The sequence below is a fragment of the Anopheles arabiensis genome, chromosome 3 (genome assembly GCF_016920715.1).
Source record: "Anopheles arabiensis isolate DONGOLA chromosome 3, AaraD3, whole genome shotgun sequence".
Classification (NCBI taxonomy): Eukaryota; Metazoa; Arthropoda; class Insecta; order Diptera; family Culicidae; genus Anopheles; species Anopheles arabiensis.
The window spans coordinates 57545180-57569608 of NC_053518.1; the positions used below are offsets into that span (position 1 = coordinate 57545180).

General features: G+C 44.2%; 7 protein-coding genes, 1 long non-coding RNA gene and 1 pseudogene across 12 annotated transcripts in view; 4 read left to right on the top strand and 5 right to left on the bottom strand.

Moving 5' to 3' along the window:
- LOC120900192 (protein Fe65 homolog) overlaps window positions 1-1645 on the bottom strand; it is a 35039-nt gene extending 33394 nt beyond the window's left edge. For all 5 annotated transcript variants that reach the window (XM_040306878.1, XM_040306871.1, XM_040306869.1 and 2 more), the window contains exon 1: window positions 1288-1645. The gene's annotated coding sequence lies outside the window, so the exon portion shown is untranslated. The remainder of the gene's footprint in view (window positions 1-1287) is intronic.
- A 354-nt stretch (window positions 1646-1999) lies between these two features.
- LOC120900194 (ninjurin-2-like) lies at window positions 2000-3044 on the top strand. The gene is made up of 3 exons (XM_040306881.1): window positions 2000-2241; window positions 2309-2494; window positions 2568-3044. Exons 1-3 carry the CDS (start codon window positions 2152-2154, stop codon window positions 2751-2753), a joined length of 462 nt encoding a protein of 153 aa, XP_040162815.1. The 5' UTR covers window positions 2000-2151; the 3' UTR covers window positions 2754-3044.
- Window positions 3045-5969: 2925 nt separating this feature from the next.
- Window positions 5970-6372, top strand: LOC120902557. Its single transcript, XR_005739428.1, has 2 exons — window positions 5970-6088; window positions 6166-6372. It is a non-coding gene; the product is annotated as an uncharacterized LOC120902557 (long non-coding RNA).
- Window positions 6365-8603, bottom strand: LOC120902555 (transcriptional adapter 3). The gene is made up of 4 exons (XM_040311398.1): window positions 7963-8603; window positions 7208-7892; window positions 6682-7078; window positions 6365-6611 (listed from the first exon to the last, which is right to left on the bottom strand). The coding sequence occupies exons 1-4, from the start codon at window positions 8216-8218 to the stop codon at window positions 6447-6449; spliced, it is 1503 nt and encodes a 500-aa protein (XP_040167332.1). The 5' UTR covers window positions 8219-8603; the 3' UTR covers window positions 6365-6446.
- A 262-nt stretch (window positions 8604-8865) lies between these two features.
- Window positions 8866-10205, bottom strand: LOC120902556. The gene is made up of 4 exons (XM_040311399.1): window positions 9959-10205; window positions 9704-9864; window positions 9425-9635; window positions 8866-9357 (listed from the first exon to the last, which is right to left on the bottom strand). Exons 1-4 carry the CDS (start codon window positions 10028-10030, stop codon window positions 9265-9267), a joined length of 537 nt encoding a protein of 178 aa, XP_040167333.1. The 5' UTR covers window positions 10031-10205; the 3' UTR covers window positions 8866-9264.
- Window positions 10206-10420: 215 nt separating this feature from the next.
- On the bottom strand, window positions 10421-11574 carry LOC120903527 (annotated as a pseudogene).
- A 2131-nt stretch (window positions 11575-13705) lies between these two features.
- On the top strand, window positions 13706-14860 carry LOC120904943 (histone H1-like). Its single transcript, XM_040315475.1, has one exon. The coding sequence runs from the start codon at window positions 13814-13816 to the stop codon at window positions 14537-14539; it is 726 nt and encodes a 241-aa protein (XP_040171409.1). The 5' UTR covers window positions 13706-13813; the 3' UTR covers window positions 14540-14860.
- Window positions 14861-15891: 1031 nt separating this feature from the next.
- LOC120904942 (ATP-dependent helicase brm) lies at window positions 15892-24286 on the bottom strand. Its single transcript, XM_040315474.1, has 3 exons — window positions 23400-24286; window positions 16799-21122; window positions 15892-16727 (listed from the first exon to the last, which is right to left on the bottom strand). Exons 1-3 carry the CDS (start codon window positions 23913-23915, stop codon window positions 16564-16566), a joined length of 5004 nt encoding a protein of 1667 aa, XP_040171408.1. The 5' UTR covers window positions 23916-24286; the 3' UTR covers window positions 15892-16563.
- Window positions 21439-22582, top strand: LOC120904944 (inositol monophosphatase 2-like). Its single transcript, XM_040315476.1, has 2 exons — window positions 21439-22027; window positions 22093-22582. The coding sequence occupies exons 1-2, from the start codon at window positions 21557-21559 to the stop codon at window positions 22465-22467; spliced, it is 846 nt and encodes a 281-aa protein (XP_040171410.1). The 5' UTR covers window positions 21439-21556; the 3' UTR covers window positions 22468-22582.
- Window positions 24287-24429: the final 143 nt, after the last annotated feature.

Consider the following 24429-nt stretch of genomic DNA (forward strand, 5'->3'; position numbering starts at 1 on the left):
GAAATAAATTCTTTCGTGGACCACATCTGTTAACGCTACGTACCATAGGTGGTTCGCAGATCACAGGTTGTAGACCACTGGCCTATCCAATGGTGCATTGAATAGAACAAAAACAATTAGTTTGTATTTCACACAATATGTATTTAAATAGTAAAATTGTGGAGTTTCGGAGGACACATACATTTGCGTACATTAAAACGTTTTACTTTTATATCTTTCAAAAGTCTGGTTACGCAAAGTTTTGCTCGAACTAGCAAAAACTATTTGAAAAACAAAACAAAGACTCGCGAAACCCGTTGATACATTGAATATTAAAATTGCTTCGATCCTTGTGACAATTCCTTGCAAATGATACAGCAACTTCATGTTCGCCAACGTCACCACAGGAGCATCATCATCATCATCACCATCAACCCACTCGGTTCTATGGAAACAGTGCAAGAGTACGCGAGAAGCAAAGGAAAGACCTTTTTTGCGCATTAGCACTAGCTTTTTCTACCTTCTATCTTCTACCTTGGTCCAATAAAGGGCAAAGCATCACGATGCATTTGAAATATACATGAAGTCTTCACCACGATTGTGCACGTTCTCGTCCTAAACGCAGAGGTGAAGACGCAGCAATAAGCGAAACCATGAAAGTATGCTACCGAATCGACCTTTGTGAAACTGGATCGATCGGCTCAATGGAATGTGTCCCGTTTGCCACTGTACAGTGCAAAAAGACAAAGGGACCCCATCTGAAATATAAACAAATTAATATTGTAGAGAACAATGCGAATGTTTTATGCTTTATGAGAAAGTTTTTTTGCTCTCATTTCCCTTTTGCACGTGGTGCGGAGAGGGTAAAACTTTAGCGGAACAAATTAATATTTAAACAATTTGATTCCTTCAGATTCCTTAACATTGGAAAAAGATGGAATTTTAAATTTATGTTTGGTAGTAGTTTGCAAATTTGCAATTCTAACATTTATAATGACTTTTACTAACAATAAGCTAAGGATTTCAAACACATCTATATTGATATTACCAAATCGTAATATCAATTGGATATGCACGCATATTAAACTAGGAACATTCGATGTATAATTACTACCATTCATATGTAGCTTCTCGACTCCACGCAATAATTATAAAACGATGGTTTTGTAACCATTTCGTACTAATGTATTGCAGAAACATGGTTACCATCCGTTGTATAACATTTTCATGTACATTTCTTATACGTTCAAAGATTTTCAACCATACAAGATAAAAATACAATACTAAAAGTTGTGTAAACACACTTACCACTTCTAAATTCCAAAAAACGGTGTTACCAAATGTATGCTCGGCACAAATTAAGATACACTGTAGCAATCACTTACGAGATTCGAACCAAATCAATAAGGCTACCAGATATGCGAGCAACTGTCGAACGATTTCGTTTTGCTGTTATCACTTTAGAAATCACCAATTACACCACCCACTTACACGCGTGAATGTCGCTTTCGTCCGAATGCGTTTCTACACTTTTGCATGCAGATAAAGAAAAACAATCGTCGACGGATAAAATATCTCCTCAAATCCATTAAACAAACTCAACAGACCACAGACGAGTGGACGACCATCCTTCCTGGACAATTTTACAAAAACAACAGCTCACCAAAGTCCTGACGCTTGTTCAAGGGCTGCCGTCATTCGTCAACAGTTCGGACACATTGGGGCAAAATCCGGTGCATGCGCATTTCGCCCGTTCTAATGCCAACGAGCCCTCTAGTATGGAACCAAAAACGCATTAAACCTTGCTACATGCTTTGCTCTCCCTACCATTTGCTCGCAACGCATTCAATGCCAATTTTTAAACAAACCGTTGTAAGTAGAATTAAACTAGAGTTGTGCGGTTAAGTTGGAATCTTCTCTTTGTTTGGGTTATGGAACGCTTATCAGCAGGCAATAGATAGTAAGGCAGCTCTTTTTCACAGCCAGCGTGCGTCTCGCGCAGATTGGGTATCACGTTTGTTAGTTGTTCTTCAAAACAACATCAACGAAAACGTATGACATTATCGTGCTGCGATAAGATTGCATTGAAAAAGTTTATTGGAAATATTTCATGAGAATGCGTGCCGTCAGTAGCTGATGGACCAATTACAGCAATAGACGCTAGTTGTGATCATGGCAAACCAGAAGTTTGGTGAACAATCGGGTAAGGCGTCACAGGTTGAGCGGAATGAAGACAGCCCCGACATTTCGGCAAAGGATATAGTAAGTGATTTTACAGCTGGGCACTCTTAGCCGCATTTCAATGCATTTCCTATTTATTTACTTTCAGATCCAAGGTATCAAGGGACTGAACTTAAACAGCTATGCCACGCGCAAATCGATTGCACAGGGCATGCTCGATCTTGCATTGCTGACTGCCAATGCATCACAGCTGAAGTACATTCTCACTGTTGGCGAGACGCATCAATTCTACCATTTTCTGTTAGTGTTAATCATTGTGTCTATATCGCTACAGGTGAGAAGGTCCACCCACACAAGTTTTGAGGAACCAAATATTTCACGTATATTATTTGTTTCCCCTGTGGCAGATATTCCAAGCCCTTCTCATCATCGTTTTGGCAGTTGTTTTTGATATCAACAAAGTGGAAGAGCAGAAACGTACTGATATCGTAAATAATATTCTTATTGCGTTTACAGTAATCAGTGTTGTAGTGAATGTTATTATCAGTGCCTTTGACATGAAGTCACAAACAGACATTCTGAAACAAAGCTGATCATGCTTGAAATAGCATCATTAACTCAATTGATTGTAATCATAAATAAAACAACGAACAAAAGTGCTATTTACCTTTTGTAAAACACAGTACTCAACGATTCTTAGATAAATATTATAGGTGTTTTCAAAAAAGCTGATTTCGATGTGATTTTTGCAAAAAAAAAAAAAAAACGGAATTGTGATATTCCTGATCGGTTTGAGTCCATTCCACGCTTTATTGTCATTGCATTGTGATTAGGATAATCATAACTATAACTAAATATACAATGTCAGGAATCATAGACTAAAACGAATGCTGCACGACTAGAATAAAACGGTACTGTGGCGGATCGGCACTCTATGACGCGGCACATAATTTTAGGACATGATACATACATACAGCATACAGTTCACGCTTGGTAATCCACACTTGATCGAATTAATTATTACATTACAACCTTGTAATTTAGAGAATGGAAAGATATTTATCTTTTTAACCATAATTCACTATTTTTGAACGAACACTATTTCATCTCATGGGTTCCAGTGTGGAAGTGTGGATTATCGAGCGTCCCAAGCCACAGATTAAGGTTAAAGGACTGGAAAATCGAATAGCCATAGAAAAAAAACGAAAGCTCCATAGCTTCATTGGTTTACTCAATAGATGGCGTATTACAACTCATCATTACAGAGTTTCCCACGATTTATTGATTGGTTCCCATTAAGTCTTGATGGGTTCCCATATTTTTTTGGTGCGTTCCCACGATTTTTTGGCCGTTTCCCAGAATTTGTTGGTCCAATTGTATTGATATCCCATCGGAAAATACCAATAAATTATGGGAACGAACCAAAAATCTATGGGATACGATCAAAAATCGTGGGAACGCAGCAAAAAATCTTAGGAACTGCCCAATAAATCGTGGGAAATCCTGTATATGTCATTGGCGGTTGTGTGGTCAAGATGATACGTGAATATCGACACCTACGACCATTACTCAAATCTCACTTGCTTCAGTGCTGGTGGTTTACTTTGGAGTTTAGTAATTAAACAATCATATCACCGTTCTAGTTCTAGCGATGCATAACTACCCAAGCGCCACAGATTAAGCTTAAACGACTGGAAAATTGAATATCCATAGAAAAATAATGAAAGCTCCACAGCCTCATTGGTTTGATCAATAGATAGATGGCATATTACAACTCATCATTATATTGCTATCCTTTTCTTGCAATGTGTTTCGACAAGTTTCATCTTATCATGACCTATATAGCCTTCTAACTTTCTGAGCAAAAATCTATATGAATGGTCGTGTGTTCAAGATACGTGAATATCAACACCAACGACCATTACTCAAATCTCACTTGCTACAGTGCTGATGGTTTCCGTTGGAGTTTTAGTATTTAAACAATCGTATCGCCGTTCTAGTTCTAGCGATGCATAACTTCAATGCGAAACCATACAACAATACAGAGGAAATGAGAAAACTCTCCTCCAAGCGATTGAAGCTCAGCTGGTTGGGGTATCCCACCAACAGATAGCGCCACCAGCTTTTTTGCTATTTTTAGAATGCATGAGTCGTTTGCCGTCTGCTAAACGAAGTCTTTCTATATTCCGTTTAGGTAGAGTGCTTGAGTCGTTTAGAAACCGTTTAGTGGTCGTTTAGTGGATTTGTGGCACTTGGGTACATTGCGAAACCATACACCAGTACAGAGGGAATGAGGAAGCTCTCCAAGCGAGGGAGCTCTCACTTGTTGGGTATCCCACAAACAGATGGCGCTACTAGCTTTTTGCTATTTTTAGAATGCATGAGTCGTTTGCCGTCTGCTAAACGAAGTCTTTCTATATTCCGTTTAGGTTGAGAGCTTGAGTCGTTTAGAACCCGTTTAGTGGTCGTTTAGTGGATTTGTGGCACTTGGGCAGAAGGTTGGAGAAAAAGCTCTCGAAGCAAGGAAAGCTCCACTGGCTGGGTAGCCCACCAACAGATGCCACCACCAGCTATACAATTCATGTAATGACATCCACAAACATCCACATCCTACAAACATGCGCAAATTTTAAAGAATTCTAAGGGAAAAATGTGAAAACTTGATTTTACGTTTTCTATTAAATTGAGAATGCAGCTTACGCGGTTTCTCAATCATTCTCGCTTCATGAAGAGGCAGTATTGACTGATCCCAAATGTCATCTTTTTTTATTACTGTTTGACAACAAGCAAAGCAGTCCTGATGCTGTTTTCGCCCATAAAAACAAACGTAAACAATACCATCATTACAAACATGAATCAAAAATATCATCCACTGATTTAAATTGTGTTATACAAATTCCATCTATAAAATACTTCAACTGTGCAGTTAATACTTTCGTTTGGAGTAGTATTATGCTGAACGAAAAGGTATCTTCAACGGCTCTCCATCGCGCTAGCGAGAAGCCCAAATGCCAAAGGAAAATGTTTACAATAACTGAAAAAATTAAACTTCTCGATATGCTTAAGCAAGGTAAAAGCTACGCTGCCGTGGGTCGGTACTACGGAATCAACGAGTCTTCAGTACGCTACATTAAAAAGGATGAAATAAACATAAGAGCGACGGCTGCAGTTTCCGTGAGCAAAACAACAAAGCGTATAGTAACGCCTCGCAATAGAGCCATCATAACGATGGAAGCAGAATTAGTTTCATGGATAAAGGACTGCAGGCAAAAACATGTTCCGCTAACTACCAACGTAATTTGTAGCAAAGCAAAAACGATTTTCCAAAAATTATCTGATAGTATTAGAACCGTGACAGACACAACAGCATCGCGCCCGGCCAGGTTCAATGCTAGCAATGGATGGTACGAGAAGTTCCAGAAACGACACGGATTGCGGAGTATTCTATACGGAGAGCCAGCCTCTTCCCATACAATAAACTTCAATGGCAAAGAAAATGATGCGAATGAATCCCTTACCGCCAAGAGCAGTCAGCACAAGACAGAACAAGTGTGCTTCAATGAAACGGTTTACGAACACGAATATGAAGAATCTGAACAGAAATTGGTTTCAAATTTAGACAACGTCGATATAGAAATGGATCATCTCACAACCATCGTAACATTAACCAAGGAAATTCAACGTATGACAAAGCAATGGGATCCGCTGAAAAGTCGCTCATTGAAATTTTCCAATACAGTTAATTTAGCCTTGTCTGTGTATGAAGAGTTGCTAGCAGAAAAAAAGAAACAGGATAGGACCCTGTCAAATTGAAAAAAAAAATCCTTACAAATAGGATGATGGTCCTTTTATTACTTTCACCATCTGAAGCTATACTAATGAAATGAGCTCAAAAATTGTGAAAAAATGACTCCAGGCAAAAATGAGGGTATGTGTGAAAGAAAATAGCTGAATTAATTATCACAAAACCTGAATTTAATTATTTTTCCTGTTTCCTTGTAACAGTACAAAATTAAAGGCATTGTTGCTGGTAGATAATATCATTCTGTTCAGAAACAAATCCAAACAGCAGAGATATTGGAACAACAGTGATACTTCGTATGACAAAAATAACTAACATAACGGAAACACCTCATTCATGGAAATATGAAACCTGTGCCACATAGTTATTAAAATAAAGTAAATTAAGTAGGAACACCATGTAAAATATAACCATTTAAACGTGTTCTATATTGATCATACCGAATACATCTTTGTTGCTCACGAAATCGAAGTTTCACGGCATATTAGTTGGTAGCTCTTCCAAACGGCCCATGGACAGGCATTAGCTCCAACTGATCCGAAAGACGCTTTTGCTCCTCGGTCAATCGATACACCTCATCTCGTTCTTGTTTGGTCAGTGGACGACGCTTAAGTCGAGCCGCAATCACCTTCTGATATGTGTCCATTATCTGAAATGGGTTCAGTATAGATGTTTGTTACTGAGAAACAAAGTAGCCCGGTTGAAAAAACCTCCCTTACCTCCTGATCTACTCGGTCCAGCTTACGCTTGACTTCGATGCGTTTCATTTCATCCTTTGCCATCGATTGTAGTTTACGTATTTCGTTCGAATTGTATTCGGCTATTACTGCCAGCTCTGTGCGAACGCGGTTGATTTCTGATAGGATTTCATCGTCCTGTTGACTTTTCGGCATATCGTCCGCGTCAAGGATGCCCTGCTCGATTAGCTCCTTGCGAAGCCTCCGCTCGATACTGATTCCATTTTTCAGCAATGCCACGGCACTGCGAGCATTATTGCTATGGGTAACATCGGAGCTACTATTGCTGTTTTCGTTGCTGCTACAGTCGGGATTCAGGTTCTCCTCCATCAGCGCCGACACCAGTCTTTGTGTCAGAGGGCCAGTGATACCCTCACCCCTAAAAAAATCCATCGAATTATCGTTTTGTAATTAAAACCATATGAAAAGGGAATCTGATAACAAGGAACAGGGGTCTGGCTGCAACTTGTTAAGCTCTAGCAAGCGACCTACAACACATACAACTTACATTAACTTTTCTTTTTTACTAACGTCGCCATTGGTTAGGGGCTTTGATTTGGATTTGGAGCTAACTGAGTTTGCAACACCATCCTGTTCCTCTTTTATGTCATCCGCCGCCCACTGAGTGCTGTAGTGCGGTCCCAGCTCAGGTATCGGAGGAATCAGTGGGCCCGAATACTCTTCCAACAGATCGTCCAACAGTTTAAGATCTTCGTGAGAGATCGGCATACAGTACGGCTCGACTGAGAGCCAAAATTTGTTGGGAGTATCGTTTTTGGGCACGATCGGTTTCGTACTATCGCTGCTCAAATGTTGCAAATGATGATTTTGTGGCAAAAACGGAACCGCATCCATACTATCATCCGTATTTTGCGACGGCGCCGGGGAAGGTGGGACAAGCGAAGATGAGTGTTTCATTTTGGACATTTTGATTTGATGCCCGATTAGCTTTCCGGCACTTTCGCGCAGCTTTTGCTTCTCCTCCAAGCGTTTCCGCTTGCCGGGAGAAGAAGGGGCTCGCTCCAAATGCTTTCCTTTACGTTCCCGGCGTTCGTCAGCTTTGTCAATCGTTTCCAGCTCTGCCTTCAGCACCCGGGATCGCAGTGCGACCGTCGACAGTAGCAGTTCCAGTTCTAGCTGAATTGTGTCCAAATCTTCTGCCGGTATCAACTCTTCCGTCGTATTTGCCAGCGCTGATTAGGAAGGAGGGAAAAAATGCGACTTAACTTTCAAACGAGCTTTGTACGCGTGAACCACATTTACCTGCAGTATATTTCGGCAAAACCTTTAAGTTGTCCGATGTTTTGATGTGTGGAAACAGCACTGAGTGATCCGGGGAGCCGGGAGATGGAATACTGGCTACTGGTGACGGTTTCACCGGAGGCAGTTTGCTGCATCCTGGACCGACACCGGCAGTGCCGGGGACAGCCGACGAACCGGTAGGGGCACTACCGGAAGGGAAACTACCCCGGCTCTTTGAAGATAGCGAAATCCGCTTCAACAGTCCTTTATCTGCCATGGCTTTAGTGTGCTAATAGTACGAACACTGTTTAATTTGTTTTCCAAGTTTTCAACCAAAACACCAAATACTCTATAGCAGTTCCCAAACAACACTCACTAACACTCTTTTGAAGGGCTTGGATGTCGAGTACGTCTCACACCAACACATGCATCATCTTTCTCCCACTGTGCAATGCAAAAATCGTTCGATTCAACGTTGCTCGGATAGCTTTTTCTGCTGTTCACAAAGTCCCTACGATTTTTCCACCTCACATACGAAGTTACAGTAAAGAATAATGTTTGATTAACACAGATTGCATGAATTTGTTTCGTTCGCTTTTCCTGGTCGTGCAAGCCACAGAAATTTTCCTTCCAATACAAGCGCTTATGTCAAATTAGACCAAAGCCTTCGACGAAAGGAGGGGCATTGATGCAGGGTTGCCAGCTGCGTCATAGAAATCGTGTGTAACAGTCATGTTCAAGTTTTTGCTTTATTTACCAATCAGGTCGGTCGCATAAAAAATGGTTTACGAAATGGTAGTAAAAATACTGATATGACTCAATGGAACCAAAATCAACGTACAAAATCAGTCGTTAATTAATTTTAGCCGACTTGTACTTTAACGGCGGGATCTAATACCATGTAACAGTCAAAAAAGGAAACAATTAAAGAGTATGAGAGCAAATTCCTCAGCCTTTTTTATTCATTATATTTTCATTCAAAGCTTCAAGTATATCAAGCTCGTCCCCGGTGTACGCTTATCTCCTGTGTATATGTGTATAGTGTTTTTGTTCTTATTTTACACGCTTTCCTATGCATCAGTTAGACGAAGTTTGATTAAAAAGTATGCTTCAGCCGATTGTTAGGTGCAGGTCTAAGAATCTGCAGAGTAAAAAACAAAACATGTTCTATATATGCCTATACGTACATACTTGTATTGCAATCGGCGACTGTTCATCATCAAATGAGATATTATATGTAAACACTTTACAACGGAGCAGAAACAAAACCAACACAGCGCATTTGCGAACAATATTTTACAAGTTACGCTTCACGGCATAATATTATGGAATCCGGAACGGCACGACTAGGTTCTCAGTGTGGTCAACTTTTATCTCCGTAACTGCAACATTTGCCTTTTGCACCATCGTTTTAATCTGCAAACGAAATCAGTTCATCTTAACAAATAGCAGCACGAACGGACATCGCATTAATAGAGCTTACCATAGCCAGATCGTCCGCAGCTATCGGCACCGAAGCCAACACTGGTTCAGGATTCGGTATATCCTTAAGCAGACTCGAGCTTTCTGCTTGATTCGGATGGTTCACGTTGCTCCACTGCTGCTGTAGCCGCTGCGAGTATAGCTTTATGCGATCATTATATTCGCTAGCTTCCAGCTTTTGCGTATCCATTGCAGCAACGTCTATGATATTTCTACAAAAACAAACCAAAATAATGCAGAAGGTAATCCCAGCAAAGCATCGCGCAGCATCGTATCTTACTCAGACGTTTCTTGTAATATTTTCGCCAGTGCAGACTGTTCATCTTTCTTGGGCACAGAGTTGGGGTACTCCTGCGTAAAGGTTTCATTGTCTCGACGCACTGCTGGACTGCTGCTGACCGGGTCGGCAAGAAGATGAGTTCGTTCGCTAGGCTCATTACCCTTTTGGGAACATAAATAGAGAAATAAGTAAGCAGAATGCAACGACGAATGGAGCTAATAGAAACTACATTCAATCCTAGCGAATGCCACCTACCTGTGCAGACGAAACTTCTTGACAGGAAAAACAACGAGAGGCGTAACCCCACAGCGATCGAACACATTCCATATTTCAGGGGGATTGGTTTACAGTAATATCAAACGTTTAGCGATGAATAGAAGTGATAATAATATCGTGTTACGCCTGTATAAAAGCCGTCCGCAGACTTAAAGTGACGATGTAAATGGTTGAAGAGTGATAACCATTTCGTACAACAAGCCAAGATGCTCTGACATCAGCCGTCATGTCATCTTGCAGTGTTTTGTTTTGATTTGGGAAAGTGAAGCGGCATTTACACGTCGGCAGAATTCATCCGAGATTGAATCGAGATCCATCAACAAAGATCGAGAAAAAAATTGTGTATTCCTTATAACATTGAATTGATGTTTGAAGCTTGTAGATACTGTATGTGATATTTTCTTCTTATGTTAGGATGAGTAATAAAAATCCCTTTTAAGATAATGTAAAAACTTATATATTTTAACTCGTATAACCGTACGGTATACAATAACGCTTACTTTTTGCTTAAACTATCCAATTATGTACACTTGGCACGTCGGTCGGTTCCGAGCGATGTGCGCATTTAAGATGTTTAAAACAAACGTATCAACTTCATTGGAGTCGAGATCAAGGAATGGTTCACTTCGAGCAAGCAAACTTCATCTTAGGCAGACGATGGTCACGGTAATAATCCTTAAAAATACATTTTCTAGTCCTGACAAGGACTGTTTTACGAAATGGCCAGGGCAATCCGCCTCGTGCCCTTTGATGATCCATTCAGCTTACTTCTTCGCAGCAGTGGCTTCTTGGGTGCCGCGACCTTCTTGGCAGGTGCGGCGGCTTTCTTCGGTTTGGGAGTCTTTGGCTTGGGCGCTCCCGTCTTCTTCGAGGGCTTGGTCGCCTTCTGCTTCGATGCTGCTGTCGCTGCCTTCTTCACGACCTTCTTCGCTCCCCCAGCTTTGGCGGCGGCTGGCTTCGGCTTCTTGGCTGCAGTCGCTGCTTTCGGCTTCTTGGCAGCAGCTCCTCCATCGGCCTTCTTCGCTACCTTCTTCTTCTTCTCACCAGCCGCCTTCTTTGTCGCTGGCTTCTTCTTTTGTCTCCAGCAGCGGCCGACTTTTTCTTCTGCACGGCGGCCTTCTTCTTCTCCACCACTGGCTTCTTCGCCTCGGCCGACAGTTTGAACGATCCGGACGCTCCTACTCCCTTCGTCTGCACCAGCTTGCCACCCGTCACGCCCGTCTTCAGCGCCTTCTTGATGAATGGTCCGAGCTTGGCCACGTCGACCTTGTAGTTGGCTGCCATGTACTTCTTGATGGCCTGCAGGGACGAGCCGTTGCGCTCCTTCAGCGCCTTCAGGGCGGCCACAATCATCGCGTTTACCGGAGGATGCGTCGCGGGCTTCTTCGGCTTCTTCGGTCCTGCGGCGGCTTTGGCCTTCTTCGGGGTCTTGGCCACGGCGGCTGGGGCTGCTGCTGCTGCGGGGACTGCCATCGCTGTATCTGCCATTGCTGCTCTTTCGATGCTTACTTTGCTTTGTTTTCGATTGAACGAGTTTGTTTAGGTCTGCGCTTTCACATACACACTGTAACGACGTTTCTGTAGGTAACACCAACACTGCTCGGCATCAGGTCCCTCGAATTGCGGAACCCGACGGGAAACTACCACTCGTGTAACGTTCACTGTCATGGCGTCGCTCTATGACAATTTTTAAATTACCTTTTGCTATTTCCTCTCCTGTTGCGTTATTTCACTACCGTGTCTCTTAATGTTTATTACAATTACAATGCCCAAGATGTTCAGCTTTCTGAAAATGTATCACATGCCGCTATTGGCTATTTCTAAAGCACTCGAAAATGGAGACTAACTCTGAAAAAGTTAACTTTTCAATTGATGGTCTCGATGAAATTGCAAATATTATGGGTTTACCACACTTTTAGGTGGTCAAACTATGCTGAATCTAGTAGCAGAACATCTAATCTATCGATTTGAGTACAGTTTCCCGAGGATCGACTCGATTTGTTGCCATAAACAGGGCTTACAAATCGCTGCTGCCGATCCTCGAATCGCCCAGTCCGGGCCAGCTCTACGCCGGTGGCGAACAAGTTAAATTCTTGTAAATAACCTCATTTTGGTCGAAAATACTGCAATTTGGGGTCTACAAACTGCCAGAACTCTGATTTCCCAAATAAAAAAATCGTCAAATCGAGTAAAAACCAACATTTCACGATTTTTCACTCCAACATCGCTTCCCCGAAGGGCCTCTATGGTTGCGTCGTAGGAAGAATGTAGCGGATTCATGTATGGTACGGCCTACAATAAGACACCAACCTAAGACGAAATTTTTCTTGGTCAGGAAATGTATGGAGCAATTTTTATGAATGCATGAAATTGTTAATTTCTTTAAAATATTGTTTTCCTAATACATTCATTTTCCCATGTAAACTCAAGCATTGGCATTTTTTTAATTTTTTTTTATTCCTATCGAATGGACCCATATATGCAGCTCTTTAAATGCGTTTGATCTTTCGCTGCAATTGATAACTTTTTTTGTTTGCTAAACATTTATGGAACTGCATGAATTCATTTCTTTAGTAAGGTTTTGTAATTTTTTAAATATTTTTTTCATTTTTCTTTTGAAGATCAATCATCACCAATGCTGGCCAGCAGATGACCTAGTTTCTATCAAATGCCATGGAGCTGGTGATGCATTGCGTAAACCTATGCAATTATAAGTCAATTTGTAACCAATCTAGCGCTATTTGACTCGAAAATGATTTTAAATTCTCATACTAAATACAAATAAATAATTTCAAGCCTAATGTATTCTTAGTAAATGGGTAATGGCATATCTTACACCTCGCCAGGTCACCGCCTCCAGCTGTTTGATTTCCCTTGCATTGCGAAGTTTATAAATAGAAGCGCAAATGGAAAGCATTACAATTTGATCCAAAATAAGCATAAGAATAGTAATATATCACATTATCATGGTTAGCAAATAAGAAGAAATGAAGTGATTTATGTATTTCTAACGACGCAATAGTTTTCACTGCCTTCCTTCTTCCAAGAACATTACATTCTTCCTACGACGCAACCATAGAGGCCCTTCGGGGAAGCGATGTTGGAGTGAAAAATCGTGAAATGTTGGTTTTTACTCGATTTGACGATTTTTTTATTTGGGAAATCAGAGTTCTGGCAGTTTGTAGACCCCAAATTGCAGTATTTTCGACCAAAATGAGATTATTTACAAGAATTTAACTTGTTCGCCACCGGCGTAGAGCTGGCCCGGACTGGGCGATTCGAGGATCGGCAGCAGCGATTTGTAAGCCCTGTTTATGGCAACAAATCGAGTCGATCCTCGGGAAACTGTACTCAAATCGATAGATTAGATGTTCTGCTACTAGATTCAGCATAGTTTGACCACCTAAAAGTGTGGTAAACCCATAATATTTGCAATTTCATCGAGACCATCAATTGAAAAGTTAACTTTTTCAGAGTTAGTCTCCATTTTCGAGTGCTTTAGAAATAGCCAATAGCGGCATGTGATACATTTTCAGAAAGCTGAACATCTTGGGCATTGTAATTGTAATAAACATTAAGAGACACGGTAGTGAAATAACGCAACAGGAGAGGAAATAGCAAAAGGTAATTTAAAAATTGTCATAGAGCGACGCCATGACAGTGAACGTTACACGAGTGGTAGTTTCCCGTCGGGTTCCGCAATTCGAGGGACCTGATGCCGAGCAGTGTTGGTGTTACCTACAGAAACGTCGTTACAGTGTGTATGTGAAAGCGCAGACCCAAACAAACTCGTTCAATCGAAAACAAAGCAAAGTAAGCATCGAAAGAGCAGCAATGGCAGATACAGCGATGGCAGTCCCCGCAGCAGCAGCAGCCCCAGCCGCCGTGGCCAAGACCCCGAAGAAGGCCAAAGCCGCCGCAGGACCGAAGAAGCCGAAGAAGCCCGCGACGCATCCTCCGGTAAACGCGATGATTGTGGCCGCCCTGAAGGCGCTGAAGGAGCGCAATGGCTCGTCCCTGCAGGCCATCAAGAAGTACATGGCAGCCAACTACAAGGTCGACGTGGCCAAGCTCGGACCATTCATCAAGAAGGCGCTGAAGACGGGCGTGACGGGTGGCAAGCTGGTGCAGACGAAGGGAGTAGGAGCGTCCGGATCGTTCAAACTGTCGGCCGAGGCGAAGAAGCCAGTGGTGGAGAAGAAGAAGGCCGCCGTGCAGAAGAAAAAGTCGGCCGCTGCTGGAGACAAAAAGAAGAAGCCAGCGACAAAGAAGGCGGCTGGTGAGAAGAAGAAGAAGGTAGCGAAGAAGGCCGATGGAGGAGCTGCTGCCAAGAAGCCGAAAGCAGCGACTGCAGCCAAGAAGCCGAAGCCAGCCGCCGCCAAAGCTGGGGGAGCAAAGAAGGCCGTGAAGAAGGCAGCGACAGCAGCACCGAAGCAGAAGGCGACCAAGCCCTCGAAGAAGACGGGAGCGCCCAAGCCAAAGACTCCCAAACCGAAGAAGGCCGCCGCACCTGCCAAGAAGGTCGCGGCACCCAAGAAGGCCACTGCTGCGAAGAAGTAAGCTGAATGGATCATCAAAGGGCACGAGGCGGATTGCCCTGGCCATTTCGTAAAACAGTCCTTGTCAGGACTAGAAAATGTATTTTTAAGGATTATTACCGTGACCATCGTCTGCCTAAGATGAAGTTTGCTTGCTCGAAGTGAACCATTCCTTGATCTCGACTCCAATGAAGTTGATACGTTTGTTTTAAACATTTTGAAAGCGCACATCGCTCGGAACCGACCGACGTGCCAAGTGTACATAAATGAATGATAAGTTATGTAAACATTAAATATGGTTGAATTAGTGTGTACAATAAAATCTAAACCTTCTTAAAACTGACAAGGCCCTTTAATTTGTATAATATTAGTTTTGAGCAAAGACATTCCGGACGCTGCACATGAATAACAATATCTTACTATTATTTATTAAATTAATCTCGTATTAAATCCTACGCAGTATAGAACTAATCCCTGCGTATCGGATAAATTATTATCAGCCCTTCGAAGAATCTGCTTAAAATAACCGACTTCTGTTAACTAAAATTTTCTGATATAGGGTGTCAGTTATATAACTCGAAAATTGAGCGCCTTACATATCCAGAATTCGTTGATTTTTACGAACTAGTCCGACATTGAACATAATTGTGATGTAACGTTAAGGTGAATGTGTCCTAAATTCAATAACACTCAGTAACACCTGTAAATGAAGTACTCAAAAGAGGGCGGAGCCATCATTTTACTGGTTTCTAGCAACATCTTTTGTAATTTTTGTCAGTACGTTACGTTACCGTCACTAGTTCGTTTTTTTCTTTGGCACAACCGTTGTCGGTCAAGGTCTGTCTAACCCACTACTAGTGAAGTGGCTTGGCTTTCAGTGATTTATTGTAACCATAGCAGGGTAGTCAGTCAGTCCTACGTATGGGAGCACGGTCTATTCGGGGCTTGAACCCATGACGGGCATGTTGTTAAGTCGTACGAGTTGACGAATGTACCACCAGACCGGCCCTGTCACTAGTTCTAGTTGGCGATAATCGCACCACATCTTGTAAAATTGTAAAAACCGTTTCGAAAAATACAGGATTTTCCTATAGAACTCAAGAACGCGGGACACTCTGATGAATATGCGGGAGTCGTCATCATAATCGTGAATAATTGGAAGTTTTAATTTATCAAATGTCAAATGTTGGATTAATAGTTTTTAGGATTATTAAGAGCTTGCTTGATAAAAAAAGGCAAAGCGAGTAAGCAAATGCAAAAAAAAATGCAATAGCCACATGGCCGACAGAGATTCCAACTAGGTGAGCGCCCTACCACATTCTCTAGAGAAGTTTTCGAAGGTTTCGGATATTAATTAGCAAAAAACATAAACGCTTCGCTTTTTAGTTGATTTCATTACACGTATTCATATCTATAGCCGACCAGTTAATGTGTGTCCAGTAAGGTTAATAATAATAGCATGACAATGTCACTATTTATATAAAGAAAAAAAAATAATAAAAAAAATCCCGATTTTATCTTTACATGACGTTCCCGCTGTGGTTGCGCAGCACGAAAAACCAACAGATCTATAAATATTTGTCCGTAAAGGAACAGATTTGACCATCGTTGGCCGATGCACACAATAAGTTTCTGGATAAGGGATTAGTTGTTGAATGGTTTGAGTTTCCAAAATTTAAGCATTTGTTATTTCTACGCCTTTGTCTATGGGGAGCTATATCTTTTGCAAATTTTTGAATGCGACTTTCGTTGCAATACGTAACGCGTTGCAGTACGCGTAGATGCTTAATTGTACACTATAGATAATACAATTCTAATGTATCGGCTGCTGCTGATGCTGCTCACTAAACTAAACAAAAGCGAATGGTATTCGTCATGCGTTTGCCGCTATAGCAGCGAACTCACACAACTACTGCTTTTGAGGTGCACGATGATGGCATCATCATCATTTACTGAACCTACTGAGCTACTGTCTGACCCTATTGTTTTGCAGCGATAAAATCTACTATAAAGATAAACCATAGGTATTGCAAAGTGTTTGCATACTTAATCAATATCGTCATCGTCATCCGAGATGGTATACTTCTTCTGTGCTCGTTTCCTTCGCACCGGGGTAGCTTTCTTCGCAGAGGAGGTGGAAGAAGTTGATCCTTTCGATATTTTAAGCTTCATCTTCACGCTACCGCCTTCCTCATCTGATTCTTCCTCTTCTGCAAATATCAAAAGTATCCAAATGATTAGTAATGGAAGTTGTACACACGCCCAAACCTCAACTACGTACCTTCTTCATTGGATTCCTCTTCTTCGTGGTTGTCCAGGATCTTTGCCTTCGCATTGCTAAACACTGACTGCAGCTCAAGACTGTCTTCGTAGATCAGAGACGCTTCTTCGTTGTAGGTCTGAGCATTCTGACACAGCAGGAAGAAATCATTCTCCAAGTCGGCAAAGTCGACATATTTTGCTTCTTCGATGCGGGCTAGTATCTTCTTTATGTCGATCGGTTTCTTGATCACTTCGTAGTAGTCGGGCAGGTCACGTCTGGAAGGTAGTTTGAGGAACGGTTTGCTCAAAACGCGCCCATCAGCATCGGTGTATTTGATTACTGCCTTCAGGACCTTCTTCATCTGCTTCCTTATCTTCGGATCGGTTATGCCCTTCTTGCGCTTTGTCATCGTTGAAACAATGCTCTCGTCGTCCGAGTCGTCCCTTCCTCGGCCCTTTCGTTTGCGTCCCTTTCGTTTCTTTTCTCGCTCCTCCTCCTCTAGCTCCTCGTCAAAGTCGGCCCCATCATCGATGGCCTTGAGCCACTCTTTCTCCGTTAGGCTGTCAGTGTAATCAACTTCCTTTCGCTGGCGCGAGCCCCGGCCCAGAATGGATGTTTCTTCCTCGTAGTCCCATCGGTCGACTTCTTCATCATCCTTCACCAGCCAGTCGGGCAGTTCAGCTTCGTCCAGCAGACGCGGCTTCACTTCCTCCGCCTTTCGCTCAGCGTCCATCTTTTTGAACAGTTCCAGCTCATCGTCCGTTCGCGAAATCATCAGATTGATCATCTCGTCATCTGGGACCTCATTTTCCTCTTCCTCATCCATCTCGTCCTGGTGCAGAATGCTTTGTAAAAATTGCTGCCGTTCGCTACCGGTCGATTTCTGATCGAACATACCGGCTTGGATGACTTTTTCGTCCATGTTGAGCTTGTACCGGGCGGCAGCCAAAATACGCTCCTCTACCGAGTTCACCGTCATTAGTCGCAGCACGCGCACCTCATTTCGCTGCCCGATACGATGCGCACGATCTTGAGCCTGCAGATCCTGATGGGGATTCCAATCGGAGTCGAAAATAACGACCGTATCTGCTGTCTGCAAGTTTAATCCTAAACCGCCAGCTCGAGTAGAGAGCAGGAAGAGGAAGTAGTCGGAATTTTTCGAATTGAACTTTTTCAACAAATCTCCGCGCTCTTCGGACTTGGTAGTACCGTCAAGACGCAGATACCCGAAGCCGCGCCAGGAAAGATAGTCCTCTATTATAGTCATGCACTGTGTCATCTGACAGAAGAGCAGTACTCGATGTCCAGTCGCTTTCAGTTTGGGCAAGATGCGATCCAGCAGCTCAAATTTGCCCGATGCACGGTACAGATCCGGACCGGTGACTGTTCCCTGCACACCGATGTGGTCGCAATACTTTTCCTCTATATGCTGGAACATGAATGGATGGTTGCAGAGTTTGCGCAGCTGGACAATCGTGTTCATCAGAGCCTTCGCACCTCCCTTGCCCTTGTTGCCCTTCTCCGAGCCGTCGGTCAACAACACTCCCTTGCTCTGCATGTGCTTGTAGAGCACGCGCTGCAACCCAGACATGTCACACTTGACGATGTACTCCACCTTGTCCGGCAGCTGCGATTCGACCTCCTTTTTCAAACGGCGCAGCAAGAATGGACGCAGCACCTTATGCAGACGACGAATGATGAGAATCGTTTCTTCCTCATTTAGTTCCACCTTTTCGCCAGTAGTGGCGAACGGTGCATTGAACCACTGTTCGAATGTGGAACAGGATTTGAAAATCGATGGCAGTAAAAAGTTTAGCAGAGCCCACAGCTCGGGAAGCTTGTTCTGCAAAGGCGTTCCCGTAAGCAGCAAACGGTGCGGTGCATTGTAGTGCGTGTTGAGCACCTGTGTTAGCTTGCAGTGGTGATTCTTCATTCGGTGACCCTCATCGATGATCATGTACTTCCACGAAATCTTCGCCAGCACGGCCTTATCCTTGATTACGTACTCATAGGTTGTAAGCAGCACATTGAACTTGGTCGCTTTCATCTGATTTTGGACAGCACGGCGACCCGCCGGAGATCCCTTGTAAGCGACGACACCGACTGCCGGGGCCCATTTTTCGAACTCCAACACCCAGTTGGAGAGTGTCGAGAGCGGTACAATAACCAGATAGGGGCCGTTATTTTTCTTCTTTTCCATCAAATAAGTAACGAGAGCGATTGTTTGGATCGTCTTACCGAGACCCATTTCGTCAGCCAAGATACCGTTGAGATTGTTGTTAAACAGTGATACCAGCCACTCGAGACCCTTGATCTGGTACTCTTTCAGCTTTCCATTCACTAGGATCGATGCTTGCTCGGTCACCTTCTCGTGGACCGTGTGTGCAATGCTATAGTACGTCTGCTCTTCGGTCTTATATTCGTCATCCTCGACCTTCGCCTTTTGGATAACTTCCTTCGTCTTGGCGTCATCGCTCAGCTCTTCCTCGGGAGTTTTCTTCTTTCCTCCCTCCGATTCCTCCTCGTCATCGTCAGCGTCGCCGTCAGAGATAACGTACTCCCAGCCAGGATGCAGCTGCAGCCAGCTATGCAGATCGCGTAGGAACGGTGCATCATCTCCCGAAATCATCTTGCCTGTTGCCGTTTCCATCACCGTTACACGACAATCTGATGCTTCGCAGTGTTCGTCCAAATGTTCGATATCGCCGCTTTCCAGAATGTGACGCTTGAGCTGTTTCTTGCGCTGAATCTCATCGTCCTGCTTCTTTTTCTGATCCACCTTGTGTTGTTTGACCATCTCCGTAAGGTTGCTGATATACTCATCCGTCTGCGACAGCAGGAATGCCAACCGCTTGTCCTTCTTCTGATCGATAAGTTTACGGTACCCTTCCTCATCCTCCGCCATCAAGCGACGCATACGCTCCTTCTCGATACGCTCCTGCTCCTTCTTTTGCTCTCTTTCCGCGTTGGCATGATAGTTCATTACCGCTTTGTTCAGGCGGCCCAGCTTGGCAATATTGTTACGATGGTACTCTTTGAAATCTTTACCATGCTGCAATACCGACGCCAAGAACTCCTGATGCTTCTGGCGACGTTTGCGTTCGGCCTCGAGCTTCTGCTGCTTCTCCAGTTTCTCCGTGGCACGTGCCTCGCGCAAACCTTGCCGTTTGGTACGCTTGTAAGCTTTCACGTTGACGGCCGTTTCGAGTGTTGTATCGCGTCGTGTGCACTGGACAATTTCGCTCCGTAGCTGGCGCTGGAAGTTCAGAACCCGAAGCGCCCGCAGCTCAATCAAGGCCTTCATTCTCAGATCTTCCGGCATCGAGGCTGGCAAATTATTGAGCTCCTCCAGCCGAAGAGCAATCCGAGCGGCCAATCGATTTTCACGCTCTTGCAATATGGTTAAAGGATCCAATCCGGCCGGCTTCGCAACGGTCGTGACGCGGTTCTGTTTCGGCATCGGTTGCATCGTCGGTGCTTGAGCGGCCGGTCTTGGACCCGGCCCACCAGCGGGCCCTTGCGAGTTCGGACGGGCAGGTTGTCCGACTGTGGGAAGCATTTGCTGCTGGGGATGACCGTGCGATGCTGCTGAATGTGGCGGCTGTTGCATTTGCTGTTGCTGTTGTTGGTGGTGCTGGCCGTGTCCCACTTGCGGGGGACCGCCCATGGTCATGCCTGGCATTGGACTTTGATTCGGTGGCATTCCTCCACCGGTTCCCAGTGGTGGTTTGTTGGAACCGATCGCGTCTGGCGGACCGGGCGGCCCTCCTTGCTTGCCCGGTGGGCCCTGCATTGCAGACTGTGGTGCTCCAGGGTGACTCGGAACCGTAGAAGGTCCTTGCGGTTGCGGTTGTCCTTGCTGTTGATGTGGTGGTTGCGATTGCTGTTGCTGCGACGGTTGCGGGGGTATTCCCGGCTGCGGTGAGGGACCTCCAGCAGCGTTCGGGTACGGACTGGCTGGGGGTGTTGGACATTGCGGAGGGGTCCCATCGGATCGCTGGGCCAAAATTTGCGATGCAAGCTGCTTACTTATTGGCTGATGACGTACCAGCAAGCGATACGCCATGATTTGTCCGCGCAGTTGATGCAGCTGCGGAGCGTTTAGATTTTGTTGCTTGGAATTAGCACGTAATGCCAGCAGCTGCGAATAGCGTGGATCTTCTTGCAGTCCTTTCTCCTCCATCGAGTCGATTGCCCGTTGCAAAGCGTTAAGATTTTCTTGTCCCGGGGGAGGTGGTGGGGCCGAACCGGGCATCATGCCTGGATTGGCAGCACCGGGTGGCATTACAGGCCCCGGTCCAGGACCACCAACTCCCTGCATCGGCCCTGGTGGTGGCGGTCCCTGTTAGGAAAATAGAGAAAGAGAGAGAGAGATAAATGATAGAACGAACTACTTCGCATGAAATAAAGCATCGCTAGAAGGATAATCTTATCTTTGCTTCGAGATTTTACAGACGCTGGCATTGAGATTAAGTAAACAATACAATCACCAATTTACATTATGAAAACATTACCGTAGCCCCAGAATGCATGAACCGCGAGCAAAAGGCGTAACGAATATCACGTTTCGCTATATTTGTACGCCTTATCTGTCACACACACACACATACACACAGGCGCGATTCTGCTAATATCAAAAGTCATTGAGCCGCTGTGTGTGACGCTAGCTGTCATCAGTCCAAGTAAAGCAGGCAACGGCAGCGGTCGCACATACCGGGGGTACGCAGTTTATCATAATTCAAAAAAAAATCTACAACACGTTATCAGCGTACCATCATGTGCGACGAAAACGAAATAAAGGCAGCCTTCGAAACAGCGCTGGAATTGGTGAAACAGTGTAACGAAATAGTGCTCGAGGGATTTCGCTCCGCTTCTAAGCAGGTGGAGGTGAAAGGTAAACATTGGGATCTGGTGACCGTGTACGACCAGCGAGTGGAGGACATTTTGATCGCGGGACTTCGGCAACAGTTTCCACATCACAAATTTTGCGCAGAAGAATCGGCGTTCGCTAGTGGAGCCAAGCTGATTCTCGGACCGGAGCCAACGTGGATAATTGATCCAATTGATGGCACGGTCAACTTCGTGCGAGGCGTACCCTTCACGTGTATTTCTGTCGCACTGTCGGTCAATCATGAACTACAGATCGCAATCATAGCGAACCCAACCGCCAATGAACTATTCACTGCTATTAAAGGGCAAGGGTCATTCCTGAACGGTTCCCGGATCCACACGCGCAACACGAAGGAAGTAAGTAGAGGAAAGACATGTTCGATTCGATTGGGTGAATTCACCTTCCTCTTTATATTTTACAGCTGAAGGATGCCCTCGTGGGACATGAATTTTCCATCGGAAGCTATAAGCCGATACGGGCGGCCCTGTTTGAGCGGGGCCAGAGGTTCATCGCGGAGTGCGTAGGATTGCGTGCGTTTGGTTCCGCCGCTCTCTCACTAGCATACATCGCTAGCGGACAGATCGATGCCTATAGCATACAGTATCTTAAACCGTGGGACATTGCAGCAGGCGCGCTGCTGATCCAGGAAGCTGGCGGCACGGTTATTAGCATCACAGGAGGACAGTACGACATTATGAAGCCAGATATTATAGCCGCCAGTAGTGAACCGTTGGCTCAAACGATACTGAACATAGTACGCGACGTTGATGAGAAGCTAGCTCAAATCAAGGAGTAATACTGCCTGCCCTCCACAACCGCACTAACTAATTGTATACGAGCCATTGTGTGCAGCTTTAATTGATAAGCAATAAATATATTGTAATGTTTCAGAGGTTGCGGTTATCGAAGAAGGATAATGAAATGAAAAAAAAAAAACTTTTTTTGTCGTTACCATTACCATACCTTTACCGATGGTGATGTAAATACAGACGGTCCTCGAAAAACACGGTTAATAGGGACCGAAAACGGCCGCAAAATCGGAACGGAAAATCGCGTGATTTCCACGCCATGAATCTCGTGATTTCCAGTCAAAATATCACTAGTTTTCATGTAATTTTACAAGTAGGAGGTGGTTATACTTAATGGATTGTTTGATGTGATTCTAGCTGAATATAAAAATCGCAAACCTTTTGAAATATTTTTTAATATTTAATCAATAGGGAAATTATTAACAACTGATGTGTCACATCAGTACAATGTGCTCTAATAAAAGTCAAATTTAGAAAACCGCGTATACGAGGTACCGCCTGTACATGTTATTAAAAGCTAAATATAAATAATTATAACACCATCTATCTTTAAATTAAAAAAAGGTATTAAAATCAAACAGACAGTAGACTTCGTTAAAATATCTATATGTGGAGGACAGATTGTCATTGATTATCATTCCAAAACCAGTTCAGTAGGGTTTCAGTGATAACGACAAGTTATGGGTAGAGAGCAATATCTAAAAAGACAACAAACAGAAGTAAGTAAGTTAAAAAAAATTATAATATTGTACTGTAGAACGTACGATACTCGTTAAGCGTGAATTTTAATCTAGTAGCTTGAGTTATCTCCTATCCTGATTTCATCCTTGTTTGTTTTTTCGTATCGGATTGTTCATGTTTAATAATCAATTCGAGTATTATTATGCTACGGGACCGGACACTTTCTTACTGTACATACCGCATTTGGTGGCATCGAGTGTCCCGGATAGCCACCTGGAACCATTCCAGGAGGCAAGGGTGGGCCCTGTGTAGGGTGCCCAGCCATTCCGGGATGTGGGGGAACCGGGTGCCCCATTACAGGATGGGGTGGATGTTGCGGCATGTGTTGCGGTCCCGATGGAGGCATGTGATGCGGTGGTCCACCCGGCCCATGCCCGGGGGCTCCCTGCGGCCCCGGTGGTGGTCCATTCATATGGGAAGGGTGCTGGGGTGGCGGCGGTCCGTGAGGATTGGGTGGCTGGCCACCGTGGGGCGTCGGAGGCCCTTGCATCGACATGTGTGGCCCGGGTGGGGGTCCTGCTTGGGGCGGTACATGATGGCCAGGGGTTGGCATGTGAGGCGGTCCCTGACTTTGACCAGGATGTGGCGGAGGTGCCTGCTGGTAAGGACTGTGCGGTGAAGGTGATGGTGCAGGGCTTTGCGAAGGTGCTTGTGGCGGAGGCATTGGGCTGTTCTGTGGCGTTGGACTAGCCATTTATGTACCTTAGTCACTGGCAACCTTTAAACAAGCTGCAGTAATCACGATGCAAGCAAAACTCGCACAGTTCTCAGCAAACCATCGATTCGCTGATAGCACTACGTACTGCAAACACCGCACCAAGAAGTTTCACTGCCGCTTGCCTTCGCAAGAGAAAATGGCTGCCGAGTGGGTTTGGTTGCACTGCACGAACGCACAACAAACAACGCCGTTTTACCACACGCCGCACTCGCGCGGATACGTGGAAACGTAATTCACGACTTCAGGACTCCAATGTTATCAATTAGCACTGTTCATCGAATATTCTAAAGAGTTTATGCAACTTTTTTGCTCAACGCATCGCAGACAACCAAGCAGGCCGCTTTGTTCATTGCTGATTGTAATTAATGTCAGGTGAGTAAAATTATTGCTCACTTTTTCGGCGTTGGAGCTGAAGCTTCTCACTTGTACGCGTTCGAGCAGTTTTTTCTGACATATTCGAGTCTGTTATTCTCGCTATTGAGAATGCGAG